The sequence below is a fragment of the Cynara cardunculus genome, assembly GCF_001531365.2.
Source record: "Cynara cardunculus var. scolymus isolate 2C chromosome LG 2, CcrdV1, whole genome shotgun sequence".
NCBI classification, from domain to species: domain Eukaryota; kingdom Viridiplantae; phylum Streptophyta; class Magnoliopsida; order Asterales; family Asteraceae; genus Cynara; species Cynara cardunculus.
This window is the reverse complement of record NC_037529.1, coordinates 66,021,639-66,040,129: the sequence shown is the minus strand read 5'-3', so window position 1 is coordinate 66,040,129 and position 18,491 is coordinate 66,021,639. Positions and strand designations below refer to the sequence as shown.

At 36.7% G+C, this 18,491-nt stretch overlaps 2 protein-coding genes across 2 annotated transcripts; one reads left to right on the top strand and one right to left on the bottom strand.

Annotated features, from left to right (window-relative positions):
* Nucleotides 1-555: 555 nt before the first annotated feature.
* Nucleotides 556-4,355, bottom strand: LOC112508167. The gene is made up of 6 exons (XM_025112944.1): nt 3,934-4,355; nt 3,109-3,254; nt 2,552-2,720; nt 1,330-1,428; nt 1,010-1,092; nt 556-940 (listed from the first exon to the last, which is right to left on the bottom strand). The coding sequence occupies exons 1-6, from the start codon at nt 4,294-4,296 to the stop codon at nt 832-834; spliced, it is 969 nt and encodes a 322-aa protein (XP_024968712.1). The 5' UTR covers nt 4,297-4,355; the 3' UTR covers nt 556-831.
* A 1,709-nt stretch (nt 4,356-6,064) lies between these two features.
* Nucleotides 6,065-13,039, top strand: LOC112506664 (ribulose-1,5 bisphosphate carboxylase/oxygenase large subunit N-methyltransferase, chloroplastic). The gene is made up of 12 exons (XM_025110881.1): nt 6,065-6,493; nt 8,379-8,542; nt 8,637-8,720; nt 9,162-9,219; nt 9,306-9,359; nt 9,997-10,068; nt 10,159-10,239; nt 10,475-10,647; nt 11,159-11,261; nt 11,347-11,478; nt 11,817-11,939; nt 12,700-13,039. Exons 1-12 carry the CDS (start codon nt 6,107-6,109, stop codon nt 12,787-12,789), a joined length of 1,521 nt encoding a protein of 506 aa, XP_024966649.1. The 5' UTR covers nt 6,065-6,106; the 3' UTR covers nt 12,790-13,039.
* Nucleotides 13,040-18,491: the final 5,452 nt, after the last annotated feature.

Genomic DNA, 18,491 nt, shown 5'->3' with positions numbered 1-18,491 from the left:
AACAGATCTTTATCCTGTTGTCCTGTGTACCAAAAGCACCCGAACAAATGAGATCTAACGAATTGTTTTTTTGAGTGATTTAGATATTATTCTTTATAGATCTGACGAGACGTTTGGTTTATAAGATTCGAAACTGAATTGAATACCATTTTTTATTGATAATACTTATAAAATTAAATTTAAAATAATTATAAATATAATTAAATCATCATTTTTAATTGATTACTACAAAAATAAAGTTCTTTTAATATTTTAAAAAACATTATTACAAATATAAAATCTTAAGGGACTATTTGACATTTGTTAAATGATTTGGTGCAAAATGATTAAGTAATAAGAATGATTAAAAAATCTCATGATATAGTACAAAATGAAATATAATTGTTTGGTAATTGTTTACAATGAAATTAGACGCTCAATGGTTAAGAGAAGCCCAAGATACAAAATCATTCAGAGGGCTTTAAAACCATTAATAGGCAGATCTTTTTTTTGCCAAACAAGATTCACCTCTTAACGATTCAAAAATTGATTCTTAATGAAAATATTAAAAAGTAAACAAAACATCCCCTAACTACCCTTCATGTGATTTCTATATGATGGTGTTGATACACAATATATAGGGTGGTAGGCATTTTAATAAACATGCCCTAAAAGCACATTGTTGGTTCTGCCTAACAAGAGTTTAGCATACAACCCTTTTAAACCGTGCACAAAATGGTAACATGATAAATACATCTAACCGATCAAACAACATTTGGGGCAAGTTCGATAATTTCCCGCTATTCTGGATGCAAGTGAACACGGCTCCTTCGAACCACAAATGCACGTGCATCAGTCCTCTTTTGTGAACGCTGGTAACGATGGCCTCAAGAGAACGTACAAAGCAGGACCAAGGAATGGAATTAGCGATACGGGAAGAAGCCAAAAGCCCTTATCGTTCCTGCACATGTATAGATTTTAATGATTCAGGATCTCATTTTTCCCGTTAATCAAGTTGATAACGTCTTACCATTTTCGAGCAGTCATGTCGTTGTAAACCCAAAAAGGAGCAAAGCTAGATAGCAGAGCGAAATCGATGGTGGTTGCGTGTATCTGCATGCAAGAAAGACCGTGTTAGCGGCCTTGAACTTTTAGGTGATGGGTAAGCCGCAACCGCAACTCACACAGCCACTCGTAAGAGTCCAGAGATGCAGAAGGCCTGGGCTTTTTCGGCCCGAGCCTTCCAAGCCCGTTTTTAGTAAGCACAAAAAGCCCAGGCTTTTTCAGGTCTGGGCCTCAGTTTCGGGCTCTTTGTGCATCTCTATGCTAGACCAAGAATAGGAGACTTACGAGCCTACTCCCTCCAAAGTACTGCAAATACTCCTTCCAATCGTCCCCAGTTGCTAATCCTGCATAGATGATTAAGCCTAGTCCTGCAGCAAATGTTACCTGGTGCGTAGTTATTGAACCGGAAAAACTAAGGTTTCATTCATCAACAGATTTCTTTGTCATTATTCTCTAATTTGTGGGCCCCATCTTCATCTAATCTAGTATTAAGTAAAAGGACTCACAATCACATCAACGAATGAGATCCAGATATCAAAGGATCATGATGCATACACACTTTTTCAAGCAGCAGAAGTTATATTAAAAACTGATGCATATTAAGGTAGCATGAAACAACCGAAAAAAACAAAAGCAACTGAGACCTGCACCCCAAGATTGGATCTAACCATTAGACCCAATCCGACCAAGACTGAGAAAGAATACCCAAAAATAGTAACCATGCTAAGCGGCCGTTTACCAACACAAATCGGGTAAGTGCTGACCAAGTAAAAGTGCGGTATGGTAAGATGTTCGGTCTTGGTAAGCGCCAACTGAAAATGGTTGTTTACCAATTGTCAGGGTAAGTTCAGACCGACTGGGTCAGTATCTCAATGGTTCAGTGTGTGTTGGTAAACAATATCTCTTCTTATTGGATAAGCACCTCTTAACCGGTAAGAGGCAGACAACAGGAAGCAAACAATCCCTAGGGTGGGATTTACGGGGCTTGGTTGGTTTGGTTTTTAAGAAGTCTGTCAAGATGCGACTCAACTTTTGAATTTGAAGAGTCAAATGGAAAGAATCGTTTTGGTAACAGAGAAAGACCACATTTAACTGTAGAACTATATTATGATTGAAAACTAGATTTTTTGTTGCAAACTAACAATTCTTTTTAATAAAGAACACAAAAGAGAAAGCTATGGTTTGCAAATTGTCCAAAATCACTCATCTTTACGAACCATAATGCCTTTCTTTGAATTTTAGCATCAAGATAGGTAGATTACTAAACTACCCATGTCAAATTAAAACCTTCCAAGATTCTTTCATCCGTCTACCTCACTCTCGCCAGTCTTGTGCAAAACTATGCACCCTAACAAGGAATTCACGAGCTAGATACGCCGGAGGGTTCTCAGTGGTGGATTCATAGCAGCTAGCAACATGTTATACTGCTTTTTTAGCATAATTTTTACTTATATACGCGAATATTCAAGTTATGAATAATTTCCAAGTTTCCAGTTTTGAGGCTTACCCCAGCTGTCAATTTGGACTCGAGAAAGTTTAGAGGCCATCTTTTCAGCTCCGATTCTTCAGTGGCTGGAGGTGGTGGTCTCCAAATAACAAAATATAGTATAAGAGCATATGCACCCAGGAACCACGAAAGTATGAGGAACAGGGAGACAGGAACGTTTCCTTTTGAGCTGCATAATTGGACACATTCCACGAGTCATCTTCAAAGATTTAATCATTCGACATTCATGAACAAGAAATGTGAGAAACTATAAGCAATGAACTAGCTTTAATGGGCTGATTAGTAATTGCTGACCGCCCCTTACCGGGTAATAGATGCTTACCCCGTAAGAGATGAGGTTGTTTACCATACACCCCAACCAACAGATGATGTTCACCGGGATGCTGACTCGGTAAGGAAGGAAAAGCTCTCTTACTTGGTCTGTGCTTACCCAGATAGCACTCTTACCCGGTGAACGCTTACCTAATTTGTGTCGGTAAATGACCACTTCGCCCTATAACTTGCTCTATTTTGAACCAAAGCTCAAGATTACAATAAAAAGGGTGAGAAGGGGTTACCTTCGGCCAGAGGGCATCAGCAGCATGCTATACACTAAAGGCCATAACCCCATAATATTCCATATAGACACAATCACTTGATTTGGCTGAAAACCATCATCACCGGTCAAATAGCAAAGCTTTTTCAAGAGATACATGTCCGTCGACTGGAAAGCAACAAGAATTAAACAAGATTTCAATGAATATAGTTCCATATGAATGATTGATTTCTTGTAGAACCTGTGAGGATACAAGTTATAAGCAATCAATGAACACAATCTCATGTGAGCCATTTTTCAAGTTGATTTGAATAAAACTTAGAGCCACCATGATTTAGCATAGCATCATCCTAATTGTTACTTGTTAGAATACATGGAACCCCATTAGATTACTCTTCAAAAAAGACCCTTACTGGGTGAAGGGGCTAACGACTAACGAGTATAGATTACCCAAAATGTCAAGTCTCTATATCAGACTTGACTCTAATACCATGTGAGAATATATGGAACCCTTTACAAAGGTCCTACATAGATGCATGCTTGATGGTTCACCACAAGCCCCCTCAAGAGGAGGCTCGATCGTGCCCTTAAAGAACGGAGGCAAGAGTATCTCGAATATTTGCTCTGATACCATGAAAGAATACTTAAAACCCATCAAAAGTTTCAACATATATCAAACAGAAACGGTGTACAGGTGTCATAAAGTTGATAGATATCAAACTCAACTGCTTATAAGCCTAATTGTTAATCTTCTTTTAGCATCATAATTTCATCCCTATTAGATAGTGATGGCAAAATTGCAACATAATAAACCAAACCAGAATCAAAATTGTTGAAAAAACAATACCGGAGTCTGGTTGGGTGCAAGATTGAAGACATAATACATGAGTCCACCCCACAGCAAGAAGATCAGAAACGATGTCGTCCGCCCACCACCGCGATCACCACCACCACCACCAATCTGACCGCCGTCGATTTCCATGGAATTTTCTTGTTCCAAATCAGGGTCTTGTGACTTCTGAGTCTCTATTGAATTCCGACATATTTGAAGGCGACCTCTTTGTATGAATTGCGGATATTTACTTCTTGCAGTGATAATTCGTAAACGAAGGGGGAGAGTGGAGGTGTTTAAAAATGGGAGTTTGATTTTAGGGTTTTGGGAATGGAAGGAAGAGAAGTTGCAGGAGATGAGAGTGGTGCGAGCAAACATAGTACAACTTTTGGAACAGAAGGTACAAGAGGAATATAGATACAGAAGGGTGTATGTATATCGGCAGAGTGGGGATGAGGTAACATTCCTGAGCTTGACGACGTTTCCATTGCATCCAAATACTCCACGTCATTGCCGGCAAAGCTCCACAGGGGAGTTTGTCCGGTTCATGTCTAACCATTTTTGGTTACACTAAATTATACATTAAAAATGTGAAAAATGATATTATCATGTTCAAATTCAAGTAAGGATAAAATCTTTATGTGACCACAAAGGTTTAAATGCGGTGACTTCGGGTTATTTGCAAAATAGGTGGTTGTTCTGTAATTAGTCGGCTCGCATAGCGGGTTAGATATCCAGATTAATAAAAAAATGATACTAATAAATAAACTGTGTTTTTGGTCTATCGTAATTTTAAAATATAGAAATATTAATTGTTGATAAGATTCTAAATGACGGGAGACATGACGTGACGACAAGTCCAAGTCTCAAGTCCTAGAAGCCATGGTGAGACCATGATGTTTTTTAAGACGTGATTTATGACGGCAAATCTTTATATCATATAAATTATTATACATATAAACACATTTCGTATATCATTACTCAATGAGTCAATGATATTAAATAATTTAAATTAGGTTATACATTAGAAACTAACAAATAAAATGTTAAAAATAGTAAGAAAAATCAAATATTGTGTTACAAGAACCACCCATTAGGTCGTGACATGTCGTAGGCTTAACGTGGCATGAAACACAGACGTTAGGCCACGACACGCCACGATATGGCGAGTTTTTTTGAATAACTGATTATCGATGCAATGAAAGAAAATCTATTGGGAAGATGTAAAATAACAATATAACATATTAAGGGCAAATGATATTGATCTGGTACATCTCGATGCACCTCATTATTGTTGACATTCAATTAGGATCGATCTAAATATAGAGATCTTTTCTTACGTTTTTCACCGGACCCCAACCCACATATTAAGCGGGTTTATTTCCAAACATCTTGGATTATTTATTTGATTTCTATAACCAATTTAATTAAATTAACCTCGAACCGATTATTTAATCTTATTCGGTAACTAATTATTTGATTTGATAGGCGCTATCAGTTAGATATTAGTGTTCGTGATTTATCATATTTGATTATATTTCTTACATTCAATTTAAAAGCGTTATTCATATAAATACATGATTCACATGAACCTAACATAATATGTAATTTGATGGTAATCAGATTGCATCAGTTCGATTGTACTGAAAAGTTTAGATTGTTTTCACAAACGAACCAACATGTTTTCATGAGATCCATGAGACCATTTTTTATTATTTTTTATACGTCAGATAACCTTCGTAGTGTTTTGACTGTGAATGTTCGACTTCTTTTTATTTTTACAACGTCTTTTTGTAAAGTTTCAAGTATAAAAAATGGTCTCACTGGTCTCATAAAAACAGACTGGTCTCACATAAACCCAACTCATTATTGAATAATGAAAAAAACTTTAAATTTTCTTCTAAAATTTTATGTCCCTCTAAATTTCAAGGAGACACCGTTAGCATCAAATCAAATTGTTCAACTTTGGATAGCCTTCAAATTACAAGCAAAATGATGAAATTGTTAAATCTGAAAATAGTAGTGGCCAAGATGCAAAAACGAGAAAATTGGGTGGTCAAACTGCAAAAAGCGGAAGATCACCCCTAACGAGCAATCGGTACGACAACCGTCGAAACGACCAACGCACTCGTATCCACTTCATTCAGTAGATAAGGTTTTTCCTCTCGTCCACCTTATACCTCCGGCCATGGCGGAAGCTTCCAGGATCTTCCAGACCACATTGATGCCTTCATTATCTCAATCATTATCTCTCAGAAAGCCTTGCTGCTCTCAAACGATTTCCCTACGCAGAACCTCACCAGCGCTCATCCGCTGCACGATTTCCACCAGCAGCAGTGATACCACTAAGGCTGCAGCCACGACTCCTCAACCGATACCTTGGGGTTGCGATGTAGATTCTCTGGATAACGCAGCTGCGTTGCAGAAATGGTTGACGGATTCCGGTTTGCCGCCTCAGAAAATGGACATACAGAAGGTTGATATTGGAGAGAGGGGTCTCGTTGCCACTAATAACATCAGGAAGGGCGAAAAATTGCTATTTGTACCTCCGTCACTCGTTATTTCCGCCAATTCGGTATGATATTTGACTATATCACTCTGAACTTGCTAATTATTATTCTTTTTACAAATCTGTAGATTTGAAATGATGCGTTTATGTTGCTTAAAGTTGATTTGATTCAAATCTTCATTGTGTTGTTGAACCATCACACTTAGAGAGTTAAGTAGGCTGCCTAATTCTTGAGAAAATTTTGGCCATCAGTTTCTACAACCCTTAGCCCAGAAGTCGGAGTGTCAGAAGTTCATTGAGATTCTTTTATCATTTCTTGAAATTTGAAAGTATGTCCGATGTGCACATGAATGAAGGTTTATTGATATGTGGAACCAAAAACCTCAAAAAAATGGTTTGATAACCGTACAGCGTATTAAAGTATATAGAACTGCTGCATAATGATTTTTTCATTTAATTTAAAAATTGGAAAGTACTAACCCTATTTCAGCCGTATCCCTAATTGGCTAATTGGAATAAATAAGTAGGATTAGGGTTGTTTATGATTATCTATAAGTATGTTATGTATATTATAAATTTATAATGTTGATTTTTTCCTTTTTGTGGTAAGATTAGGGCTTAGGTGTTAAAGCAACTAGCAATGGCCATTGAATAAGTTTCTTCCGCTTGAGTTTTAAATCTCGACGCATCTATGTATTATTATAAGTTATTTCTATTGGATTAGATTTTTCCAGCTGAGATTAAATTAAATTTGTGATATCATATCTGAATTTGCTGATGAACAAGTACCACTTTCCCTTTCACCTCTGCTGGAGGCATAAAATACATGGGGAGGGGCTAAAATGTAGGAAAAATGTCATGGAATTCGATAACTAATAGCATCTTTTGAAGTACATGCAATAAAATGTCCCTTGCAATGTCGATCTTCTAGTACATGTTGACCTTTTTATGGAAGCCTAACTCAATGATGATTTTGAAAATGTAGGGTTTTGGCTAACCTTGAATGCTTAATTTAAAGATTGTTAGAAAATAGGATTGTAGAAGGAGAATAAGTGCAGTAAGTCAAATGATTAGGACGTGAGAATCACTGTCCTTAGGATATTAATAGCCCCCACTAGCAAGGTTGTTTGGGTTATAGGCTATGATACCCCCAGGATTCCCTAATCATATAAGATATATTCAACAACAGAATATATCTTCCATGAACATATGCAGAATTATTATTGAAGAGAATAAGAGGATTAAGAGAGAGAGAATCACACATATAAATAGGTTTGTGTTAACAACTGATTGTGGATAAGAAGTAACCAACATTTGGCTTTATTCAAATCAGAAAATCATGAACAAACTGTCAAAAACGGTGAGAAATATAAATAGCGTGAGATGCTGTTTCCAAACATAAAAATTTGATTTTTGGAATCCGCATAGGTGCTAGTGCTAGTGCTATCTTCTCACACAACAAGGCCGAACCATCCTTAGCTAACTTGCAGAGTTGTTTAAAGGAAGAATTTATCACTCTATCAATGTGGGACAAGTGATATGCCTCAACTCACATATATATAGATATCAATACCAGTAAGATTCTACTGATTTTCCTATGTAGGACAAAATCTCTCATGAGAATGTTATTCTATTTTATATAGCTTACAAGAGTTATATACATGCCAAAGGGCCTTTGTCCTAGCAGTGTCCGGGCCTTTGGCCTTCCAGGAGGGCAGGGGTTCATTTGGTGAGAAGGGTGTGTGAGTTTATTTGTTGCATTTACGTATATAAAAATTATTTACTTCAAAAAAAGAAAAAAAGAGTTATATACATGTAGCATGCTAAAACCCAGTGGACATGGCCAAATTATGGGTATTAAAGAGCTTTGGATTAGTGAGGTGTGGCATATTTGAAGTAATTATGCAACATGTTCTTCAACACATAAGCTCATGCGAACATCGGAACTCAGGAGTGGAGTTTTCCAGAGGCCGGGGAAGTTTTGAAGAGATATGATGTACCCGACTGGCCACTGATTGCGACCTACCTAATTAGTGAGGCAAGTCTTATGAAGTCGTCTAGATGGAGCAACTATATATCAGCCTTGCCAAGACAACCTTACTCACTTTTATACTGGTAAGCTTTCCTTGATCTTATTGCAGCTTCTCCTTGAATAATATAAGGATCCATGCTCAGTATTTTTCCCTACAGCATATTTGTATTATTTCAGGACACGTGCAGAATTAGATAGGTACCTGGAAGCATCCCAGATTAGAGAGCGGGCAATCGAAAGGATTAATAATGTAACTGGAACGTATGCACACTTTTCTTACCTTGGTTGTGTTTTCTTGTACTTGCTTCTGTTTGTATGTTTTGTTTATTATTGTTCGTCGTTTTGCCTGTTTGTTTGAATGTTGTTGCTTACTCCTAACACATCTTAGCACTGCCTTCCTTATTTTCAAGTTCTTGTGATGTTTTTTCTAGCAAAAAATTTTGTGCATTTTTATCCTTTCTTTTGCAAACTTTGCACAAGCCCGGGTCTTCATAGAAACACCGCTTTACTTTTTGAGGCATAGATAAGGTCGGCGTACATCTCACCCCCAGACCCTACCTCCGGGTATAATATACTTGGTTTGTTTGGTTGCCTGTAACGGAAGCTAGTATATAATTTTTGAACATTCCTAGTGGCTACATACCCAACTGTCTTATGGGCTTAAAGTTTAAACCGTAATGATTGTATCGATCTTTTTTGTAGATACAATGACTTGAAGGCAAGGATTTTTTCCAAGCATCCTAATTTATTTCCTGAAGAGGTACTTTCTCCACACAACTGTTTAAATCCTCAATGTTGTCTGGTCAGAACACCACATTTGTGAAAACTAAGCTATATTCATTGCAGGTATTCAATATGGAAACCTTTAGATGGTCCTTCGGCATTCTTTTTTCACGCATGGTGAGTTCCATAACAAATTATAATTGATTTGCTATGGTATAATTTTGGAAATTGAATACCTAAGGAATACAAGGTGCTTGAAATAATGGGGGTGTGGAGATATGTAGCCAGATCTGAACAAATATTTTACCATGAGAATAGATTCTATGCTTATGCACTCTCTATCATCCCGCCCCCAGGGAATAACAGACTTTGTTCCAGAGTGGTATACTTACACAAACACACGAGGGCTCGAGACTGACAGCCACAGTGTGAGAGTTACAGTTCCTTTGAGGAATGGGCTTCTTGTGGGTAACTGGGCTCTTAAGCCAGCCATCTAGCAGGCTGCTGGGTACCTGATTTGCCTCTCACATGTCTTGGGGCAGGGTGGTGTGGGCCTGCTCAGAGGTTGCTGGTTACAAACCCTTTTTACACAAACAAATTCTCTATCATCCCTGTCAATTTGTCATCATGAATATCCGGAAGTGGATAAACTAAAACTAAGATAAATTAGAACAAACGAGTTACCAGACATTTTACAGCCAAACTTCCTGTTGTTGCATGACTTAAACCTAACCACACACATTCAAGGTAAATTTTACCTGCTCTACAGCTTACATTAAGTGAATGATCTGGATCTTGTTTACCACTATTACAGGTTCGATTACCCTCACTGGATGGAAGGGTTGCCTTAGTCCCTTGGGCAGATATGTTGAACCATAGTTGTGATGTATGTTCTAGATCACTGTCTCCTCTAATTGAATCAAGATAACTCGATAAGGATCGGCCCTAACTAGATTGGTGTGTTTGATGCCTACAGGTAGAAACCTTTTTGGATTACGATAAATCAACCAAGGGAGTTGTATTCACAACTGATCGTCCGTACCAGCCAGGTGAGCAGGTAATCATTTTCTAAGTTCTTTTTTCAAGTATATTTTATTAGAGGAAAGGAAGCTCTCTTCAGAACAAAAAGGATACGCCACCTTAGAGTGTCTCATACAAAAATAATAAAAGAAAAGAAAAAAAAAAGGAATAAAGAAGAAAATATTTGTTGGCTTTCTAGGTTGATTAAGCTTTCAAAGTCTCAAACCGATGAATTGGAAGGTGATGCTTGAAAATTTACTTTTGTATTGCAGGTGTTCATTTCGTATGGCAGGAAATCTAATGGAGAGCTCCTGCTCTCTTATGGATTTGTGCCAAGGCAAGGGACAAATCCACGTGACTCGGTTGAACTGCCATTGTCACTTAAAAGATCAGATAAATGTTACGAAGAGAAGGTGGAAGCTCTCAAGAAGCACGGGTTGTCAGCGTGAGTAATACTGAAACCAGCGACAGTTACAGTATGGTTGTTGTTGGAGTCCCACATTGGCTAAACTTGGAGCATTTCTCCTCAATATATGATGGAACCTCTCTTCTCAAAGGCTCTTTTGGAGAGTAATATGATGGCGTTCCACATATTTTAATATGGTATCAAAGCCAAGGTTTACCACTCTAGGGACTTTACATTCTGGACAATCTGTGAACTTCTAGCCCCCAATTGGCACTATGGGACAATTTGTGCCCATGTAGCCTTCATTGGAGGGGGTGTGGTGGAGTCCTACATCAGCTAGAGTTGGACTTTTCTCCTCAATATATGATGAAACCTTCCTTCTCTCCTCAATGGCTCTTTTGGGAAGTAATCTGATGGGATTCCACCTTTTTTATCAGTTGTCAAATTTAAGTTTTTTTTTGGGTTATTCTAAGTTCTAACCATCTATGACCCCATATCCTTTTTTGAATCTACAAATGCAATTCTCATTTCCCCTGCGCTTTTGTATCAGATCGCAGTGTTATCCTTTACAAGTCACTGGTTGGCCATTGGAGTTGATGGCATATGCATATTTGGTCGTCAGTCCCCCGAGTATGATCGGGAAGTTTGAAGAGGTGAGGCTTATTCTAAACCGACTTTAGTTGTCGGATGTATTTTTATATCCTTCACCAAACTCTAAAGCAATTTTCTCGGTCCCAGATGGCTGCTGCAGCATCAAATAAAAGCACCACCAATAAGGACATTAGAATTCCTGAACTAGAGGAACAAGCATTCCAATTTATCTTGGATAGCTGTGAATCCAGCATATCTAAGTACACCAAGTTCCTTCAGGTGAAGATTACTACTCTCTTTGATTTCCTTTTCTTTGGCAAAGTTCCAATCCAAGATTAGTAGTCATTACAAAAGATTGATGATATTGATCGTGTTATGACTTTTCCGAACTTCTTCACAAAAACTTATATTTAGGGGTATTTGCAAAAACAACCTCTCTACTCTCACGGGTAGAGGTAAGGTCTGCTTAGATCCTATCCTAGTCCCTAGACCATACTTCCGAGTAGGGTATACTTTTGATGACACTGATCTTGGTATTTTGTGGTGTTTTGGTCTTTCGAATATTTAATTGATAGTTGGCAATTTCATCAAAATATTTTCTACAACCATTACTACAGGCAAGTGGGTCGATGGATTTGGATATAACATCTCCAAAGCAACTCAACCGGAAAGTGTTCCTTAAGCAGCTAGCCGTGGACTTGTGCAATAGTGAACAAAGGATTCTCTTTCGTGCCCAATACGTAAGGACACGTTTCGCTCCTTCTTATGCCCCGTTCTCTAGAGTCCATAACCCAAAGAATGGAACACACCTATTGTTGGAGTCTCACATTAGCTAGACACATACCATGAAAACCTCTATATATTAGTAGGTTCTTCCCCTCTCTCTTTCTATAAGGGATCTTTTACAGAGAGATTAAATGGGTTTCCATCTTAACATGGTATCAGAGCCATGTTTACCACATCTAGAGACTCAACATACTATTTCGCCTCCGTTCTAGGCACACCGTCCTTCTTTTTAGGGGGGATGTGTTGGAGTCCCATATTAGTTAGACATGGACCATCAAAAAGTGTGTATATGGTCAAGTTTAGATGAAAACCACAAAAAAGTATAAAAAGAAACCGAGGAATTCATATGTACGGTATGCACATGCATACAAGTGATTTGTAGGTAGTTTATCTGTTATGCACACGTGCATAGAAACCAAGAAACAACTTCAATTACTTGTATGCATACATGCATATCGTATAGATGAATGGTTACCAGGGTGTTCCTCAGTTTCATTTTTGGAGGGTTTTCCCCTAAACCTCCCCCCCTCTCTCTCTCTCTCTCTCTCTCTCTCTCTATATATATATATATATATATGTATATGTAGGGTCTTCCCTTCTCTCTATAAGGGTTCTTTTGGGGAGAGAGTCAATGGGGTTCCACATATCCTGAAGGCCTATGAACATCGTTGCTATCATTCGATGCTGACTCTCTTTTGCTGTGATTAATGACAGATATTAAGGAGAAGGTTAAGGGATATGAAGAGAGGTGAACTGAAGGCCCTAAGATTGTTTGATAGTGTTACAAAGTTCTTCAACAAATGAGTTAGCAGTTATAAACCCACAGCTTAAAATACAGGCATGAACATGTATATCAAGTTATTGTTCGATGGTTCTGCTTGTGCCTGAAATTCCTCAATGTTCCTTACACAAACGATGGTATTATGTTCTTGATTCCACTATTGGAGTCCCACAGTCGATTAGACTTGAATCATTTATTTTCTCTATATGTTGGAACCTTCCTTCTCAATGGCTCTTTTGGAGAGTAATTTAATTGGGTTCCACGTGTTTTAACATGGTATGAGAGTCGATGTATATCACTCTAGGATTCAAACACCATGGGCAATCTGTACTCATCTAGCCCCTCGCCCCTTGCCCCCTCTTGATACATCGTGCCCGTCTAGCCTCCATTGGATGGGGATATGTTGGAGTCTCACATCGATTAGACTTGAAATACTTTTTTTCTATATATGTTGAAACCTGTTTTATCTTCTCAATGACGATTTTGAAGAGTAATCGAATGGGGTTCCACATGTCTCACATCCACAATGACAAGTCTACAACCTACGGTTTGAAAAATCTTTAATCTCAAACTCACCCATGAATTGCCCTTGATACAGAAGTCTACAACCTACGGTTTGAAAAACTAGAGATCTTTTCTTACATTTCTCACCTTAACTTTCATTCTCACCAGAATTCAACAGTATTTATAAACATATAATAATTATTGATGTTGAATAATACTTAGGACCTAGTTCTTATAAGAACTATCATTGTGCATTTTTCTGAGTTTATAATTTAATGAGTTAAAAATAATGTGACAGATAAAATATAAGAAAGAGTTTCTTGTAATAATTTTCATTGATATCTCTAAACATTTAAGTACAAAAAAATAGTTCTTAACATACGTCGTTCGTCTTGTAGTAGCAAATGTTTTCTACCATTACCTTTAAGTGTAACTTATTTAAACCAATATTTGATTGGTTTAAGCTTAAGTACCAAAGGATTTTTGGCCTAGCGGTATCGTAGCCCTTAGCTTCCTCATGGGGTTCAAACCTCACCATATGTTAGGAGGGTGTGTGAGTTTATTTGTTGCATTTGCCGTATATAAATATTATATACTTAAAAAAAAAAGGTCAAAAATGTCTGAAGGTCCTAAGTTCAAATCCAAAGAGGAATAAAAATCATCTTATGGCTACAAAAGTGATTATGAATGTTTAAATTGTAGATGTAATCCAACGGTTGAGAATTGGTCTTACGGGTCTCACGAAAAACCCTTGATCTCATATGATTCCAAGTATATATATATATATATATATATATATATACCAGAAGGGTACTCGAACAATGCATCAAGACACATCTCAATTAAATGTTTTGTTTTATTCTTTATTTATATCGATATAATACAGTTTTATGTGCTTTTATGTTTATATTTTTTAATAAAATATAAATTTTAAATATCATAAAACTTTAAAAAGAATATATGATATTAGTATCAAATTAACTATTTAAAAATTTTTGTTTTGTGTAATTTCTTTAATTCAATTTTTTTTATTATAATTTAACTTTACGTAACGAAGTAATTTAATTTAAGTTTAATTATATAATCATTTATAAATATACTAATTAAGTATTCTGTTAGAACTCAATGATTATCCTAATTTTATTTTAAATATTTTATATTTAAAAATGAGATATTTATCCTGTATTTTAATTATGTTTATTTGTAGTTAGTTACACGAATTTAAACACAGAGCTTCAATAAGCTGTACTTATGCACAATTTACTTGTAATCTTGAATTTTAAGTAATATGTATCAATAAACAGTACTATATGCATAAAAAATGGTTTTTAAAAGTTTTTATCAAATATTTTATAATATAGTATAGATATAGAGAGAGGGAGAGAGAGGGCGCATATATATACGTAGAGGAGTGATTAAATGTAAATATACAAACCGTGCAAACCACTACTATCCATCGATCTTATTGTTTAATTTAATGATTTTATTTCATGAAATTAAAATTGTTTCRTATAATACTTTTCTAGATGAAGCTGTTTTATATATGGTTATGAAATTGTTTAAATGTATTTCTTTAACATTAATATAATGAAGATGATAATATCCATGATTAACATCATCCACAATAAAAATGATCAATCAACCTCTCATAATTACAAAAAAAAATAAAAAAAACATAATTAATTGAACGAGATTTATACGATTTGTAGAAATAAAATGGTTTCCAATATACCCCGTTAACACTGGAAAGTTTTTCATATATGTATATACTTACAGGAGCATATATACAAAGTCATTCACATAGATAGAGAGAGATTATACACATGAACACACATCTCCGATAAACACACAGTGATTAGAACTAATGGGCGGTTTACTAAAGGCTTATCTGGGTAAGTGCTTATCAAGTGACATTATCTTACCCAGATGAGTACGGTAAGTATCAATAATCTTATCAGGTAAGAATGAGAGAAGGACCAAGAGTCTTACCCGGTAAGTGAAGGGGACGACTCTTACCACGGGTAACACTTACTGGGTAAATTGTTGCATATGATGCCGTTTTTGTTAACTAACATCTTACAGAGTAAGTAAGTGATAGTGTTAAATTTTAAAGGTAAACACTTATCGAATAAGTGTTTGGTAAACGGCCCCTTTAAAACTCATTTACAGCTCTAAATAGGTTTCAAGCTATATCCATGGACAGTCCACAAACAGAATCAGTGACGAAAACCCATTTTTGACATAAGAAAACCATTGACCGAGAAGCAGAATTTAAATTGAAGATGAAACAGATATGGATCGATACATCTGAAAGGATGAACGAATCTGGATGAAAGAACGATATGTGTGTTTCGTCGATGGGTGTACGTTTCGTCTGAGTCGGGGTAAGGAAGGAGGCGTTTGTCGTCGGTTATCTCCCGTATGTTGGTTTGAAACAAATGGATCGACTTGTGTCTGTGTTTTGGACGATAAGAAAAACACATTACCTAAATGCTAACTCGTTAAGTGCTTACCGTCAGGAGTCAACACTATAATTCATTTTATTGGGTAAGGTTGTAGTGCATCAAAAACGTATTTCATGCAACAAATTTCCTGGTAAGCGCTTACCTGGGTAAGAGTCGTCACCCTCACTTGCCAGGTAAGACTCTCCATCCTTATCCTCGTTCTTACCGGGTAAGATTCTTGGCCCTTGCCATGTTGCTCACTACTTCCAACTGCTCTCTAAAAATCTGTAACAACTCCAACGTGTAAATGACATGGTCACGAATGCAGACTTGGGTCGGTTTCAGACCGGGTTGACCCATACCGACTCCGGTTTACACTTCACACCGTAATGGGTTGAGGAGCAGTGGTCAGAAATGTGAAGGGGGGTCACCGTGAGTGAACGGAGATGGAAGATATTGGGGAGGCCGTAGATGAATAACCTGTGGCCGGAGTAATGAGGAAGACGATGGGGGCGGTGACATGTGGCCGGAGCAATCAAGGAAGATGAAGACGGTTGGTGGAGAGAGGAAGAGATTTATGGTGGTTTAAGTAGTAATTCATATATAAAAGATAATTTTTAAGAGTTTTTGTTAAATACTTTTATAATATAGTATAGATGAATAAATTAAAAAAATATCCAATACGGAGCTCAGTTTAAAGGTATTGGTGATGCTATTATAATGATGCAACTTGCTAAAATAAAAACGTATTTTTAAAGTATTTTAGTTAATATACGATTATGTATATAAATATAATAAGAGTGTAAAGCGAAAAATGGAAAAACAAAAAACTTACCATAAATTAAATAATTAACTATAAAGATATAAAATTTAAGTATTATTATTACTATATGATATTTATAAACATAAATGGCAATTTTTAATGGGGGTTACGGTCTAATATTTATGAACTCTTTTTTTGGTAATTCTTAGGGGGTTTTAACAATTTTTTTACCGGGGGGTTTAACATTTTTTTTACCGGGGGTTACTTTGATTTTTTTTAGTGGGGGTTACTTTAGACCCTTGATTTTAGAGCTTCCTCGCCTTCTTTCAAACTAGTCCTGCTCCGCCTCTCTCTCTCTCTCTTCCGATACAGGCTAGTCCCTATATTTTTCTTCATTTTTTTTGGTGACATGTCGTCTTTTTTCTTGATTGACAAATAATGATTTTGTTACAGACAACTTCATAGACATGTGGCTTAGAGTATCGACAGTCTTCTGTGTTTATTTTAGGGTTTTCTAAGGTGTCGTTTGGTTTATAGAATCCATGAGATTTCAAGGGAATTGGAATGATCAATTCATTTCACGAAATTGCAGTTCCTTTTTGGTTCACTTTTTAATATTGATAGAATCTTTTAAATTAATGATATCATCATTATTTGGCATATCTGAAGGAGTTGAATTTCATTCATTTACACACACACACACACACACACATATATATATATACACACATATTATATAAAAAAATATTTATAAAATTATATACCGGGTATTGGGCGGGGATCCTCGGGTACCGTTTTAGCAAAGAATTTTCGTCCCCATTCAGGTCAGGTGAGTCGGATTCCCCCACTAGGTTGGGACAAATCACCATCTCTAGCCCCACCTCGTCATTCTGCCACCTGCCCACCACTCTCCACGTCACAACCACCACCTCACCACTTACCCTTGTTGATCATCATGCCACTACTCTCCACATCATAACCACCACCTCACCACTTACCCTTGTTGATCATCATACCACTACTTCGTCGTCACAACTACCACCAGACTCTACTACGTACCCCACCAACCACTAAGCCACTAGTGTTGTAGTCACAACTACCACCAAAACCCGTGCAAGTGGCTGGGCAAGGGAGGGGGTGGAGTTTTGGAGCCGGAGTGGGGTGGGTGGTAGCTATGACGACGACATTGATGGTATAACGATTCACCACCCATCTTCAACCACCATCATCATCATGTCACATATGCCCCCTCCCACCACCACCCACCCCTACAATTATGGGTTACTGTCGTCGTCACAGCTACCACCCTCACCCTCCTCCAAACAAATGTGGAGATTCTATTCAAATTCATACCAACCAAATACGTGGTCAAATTTCATTTCAATTATTTAAAAGTCAAATTCATTTGATGAATTTCAGTTTTCCAAATTCCATCATGCAAACTCAACACCCCATAACTTTTTTCACATCACTTTAAGTATCAAAATCAACAACTCAAAAATCCAATATCTCCATCATAACAAAAGAATTTGTTAGTCTCTTCCCAATTTTTTCATGTGTCCCACTATTTTTCATTTATATTATTTTTATAAAAATCAATGTATTGAAATTTATACAATACAGGTTTATTTACATCAAAAAATATTTTTAGTTTAAATTAGAGGTGTAAATGAGTCGAGTTTTTAACGAGCTACTCGAGCTTATTTATTTCGAGTTTGAGCTTAATAATTATCGAGCTCGAGTCGATTACGAACACAAACTAAAGCTTATTTAACCTAACGAGTCGAGCTTCATAACATTAATATTCGATTCGACTCGTTCAGAAGTTTGATTAAACTTTACGAGACGAGATGAACCACTCAAGCATACATTTTTTCGAATCAAACATATTTACATGCTTACAAATTATACAATTAAAATATAAAGTTATCGAGCTTGAGTAACTAAACGAGTTAATCGATCTCAAATTCAAGCTCATAAACACGTATCGAACTCGAGCTCATAACAAGTATCA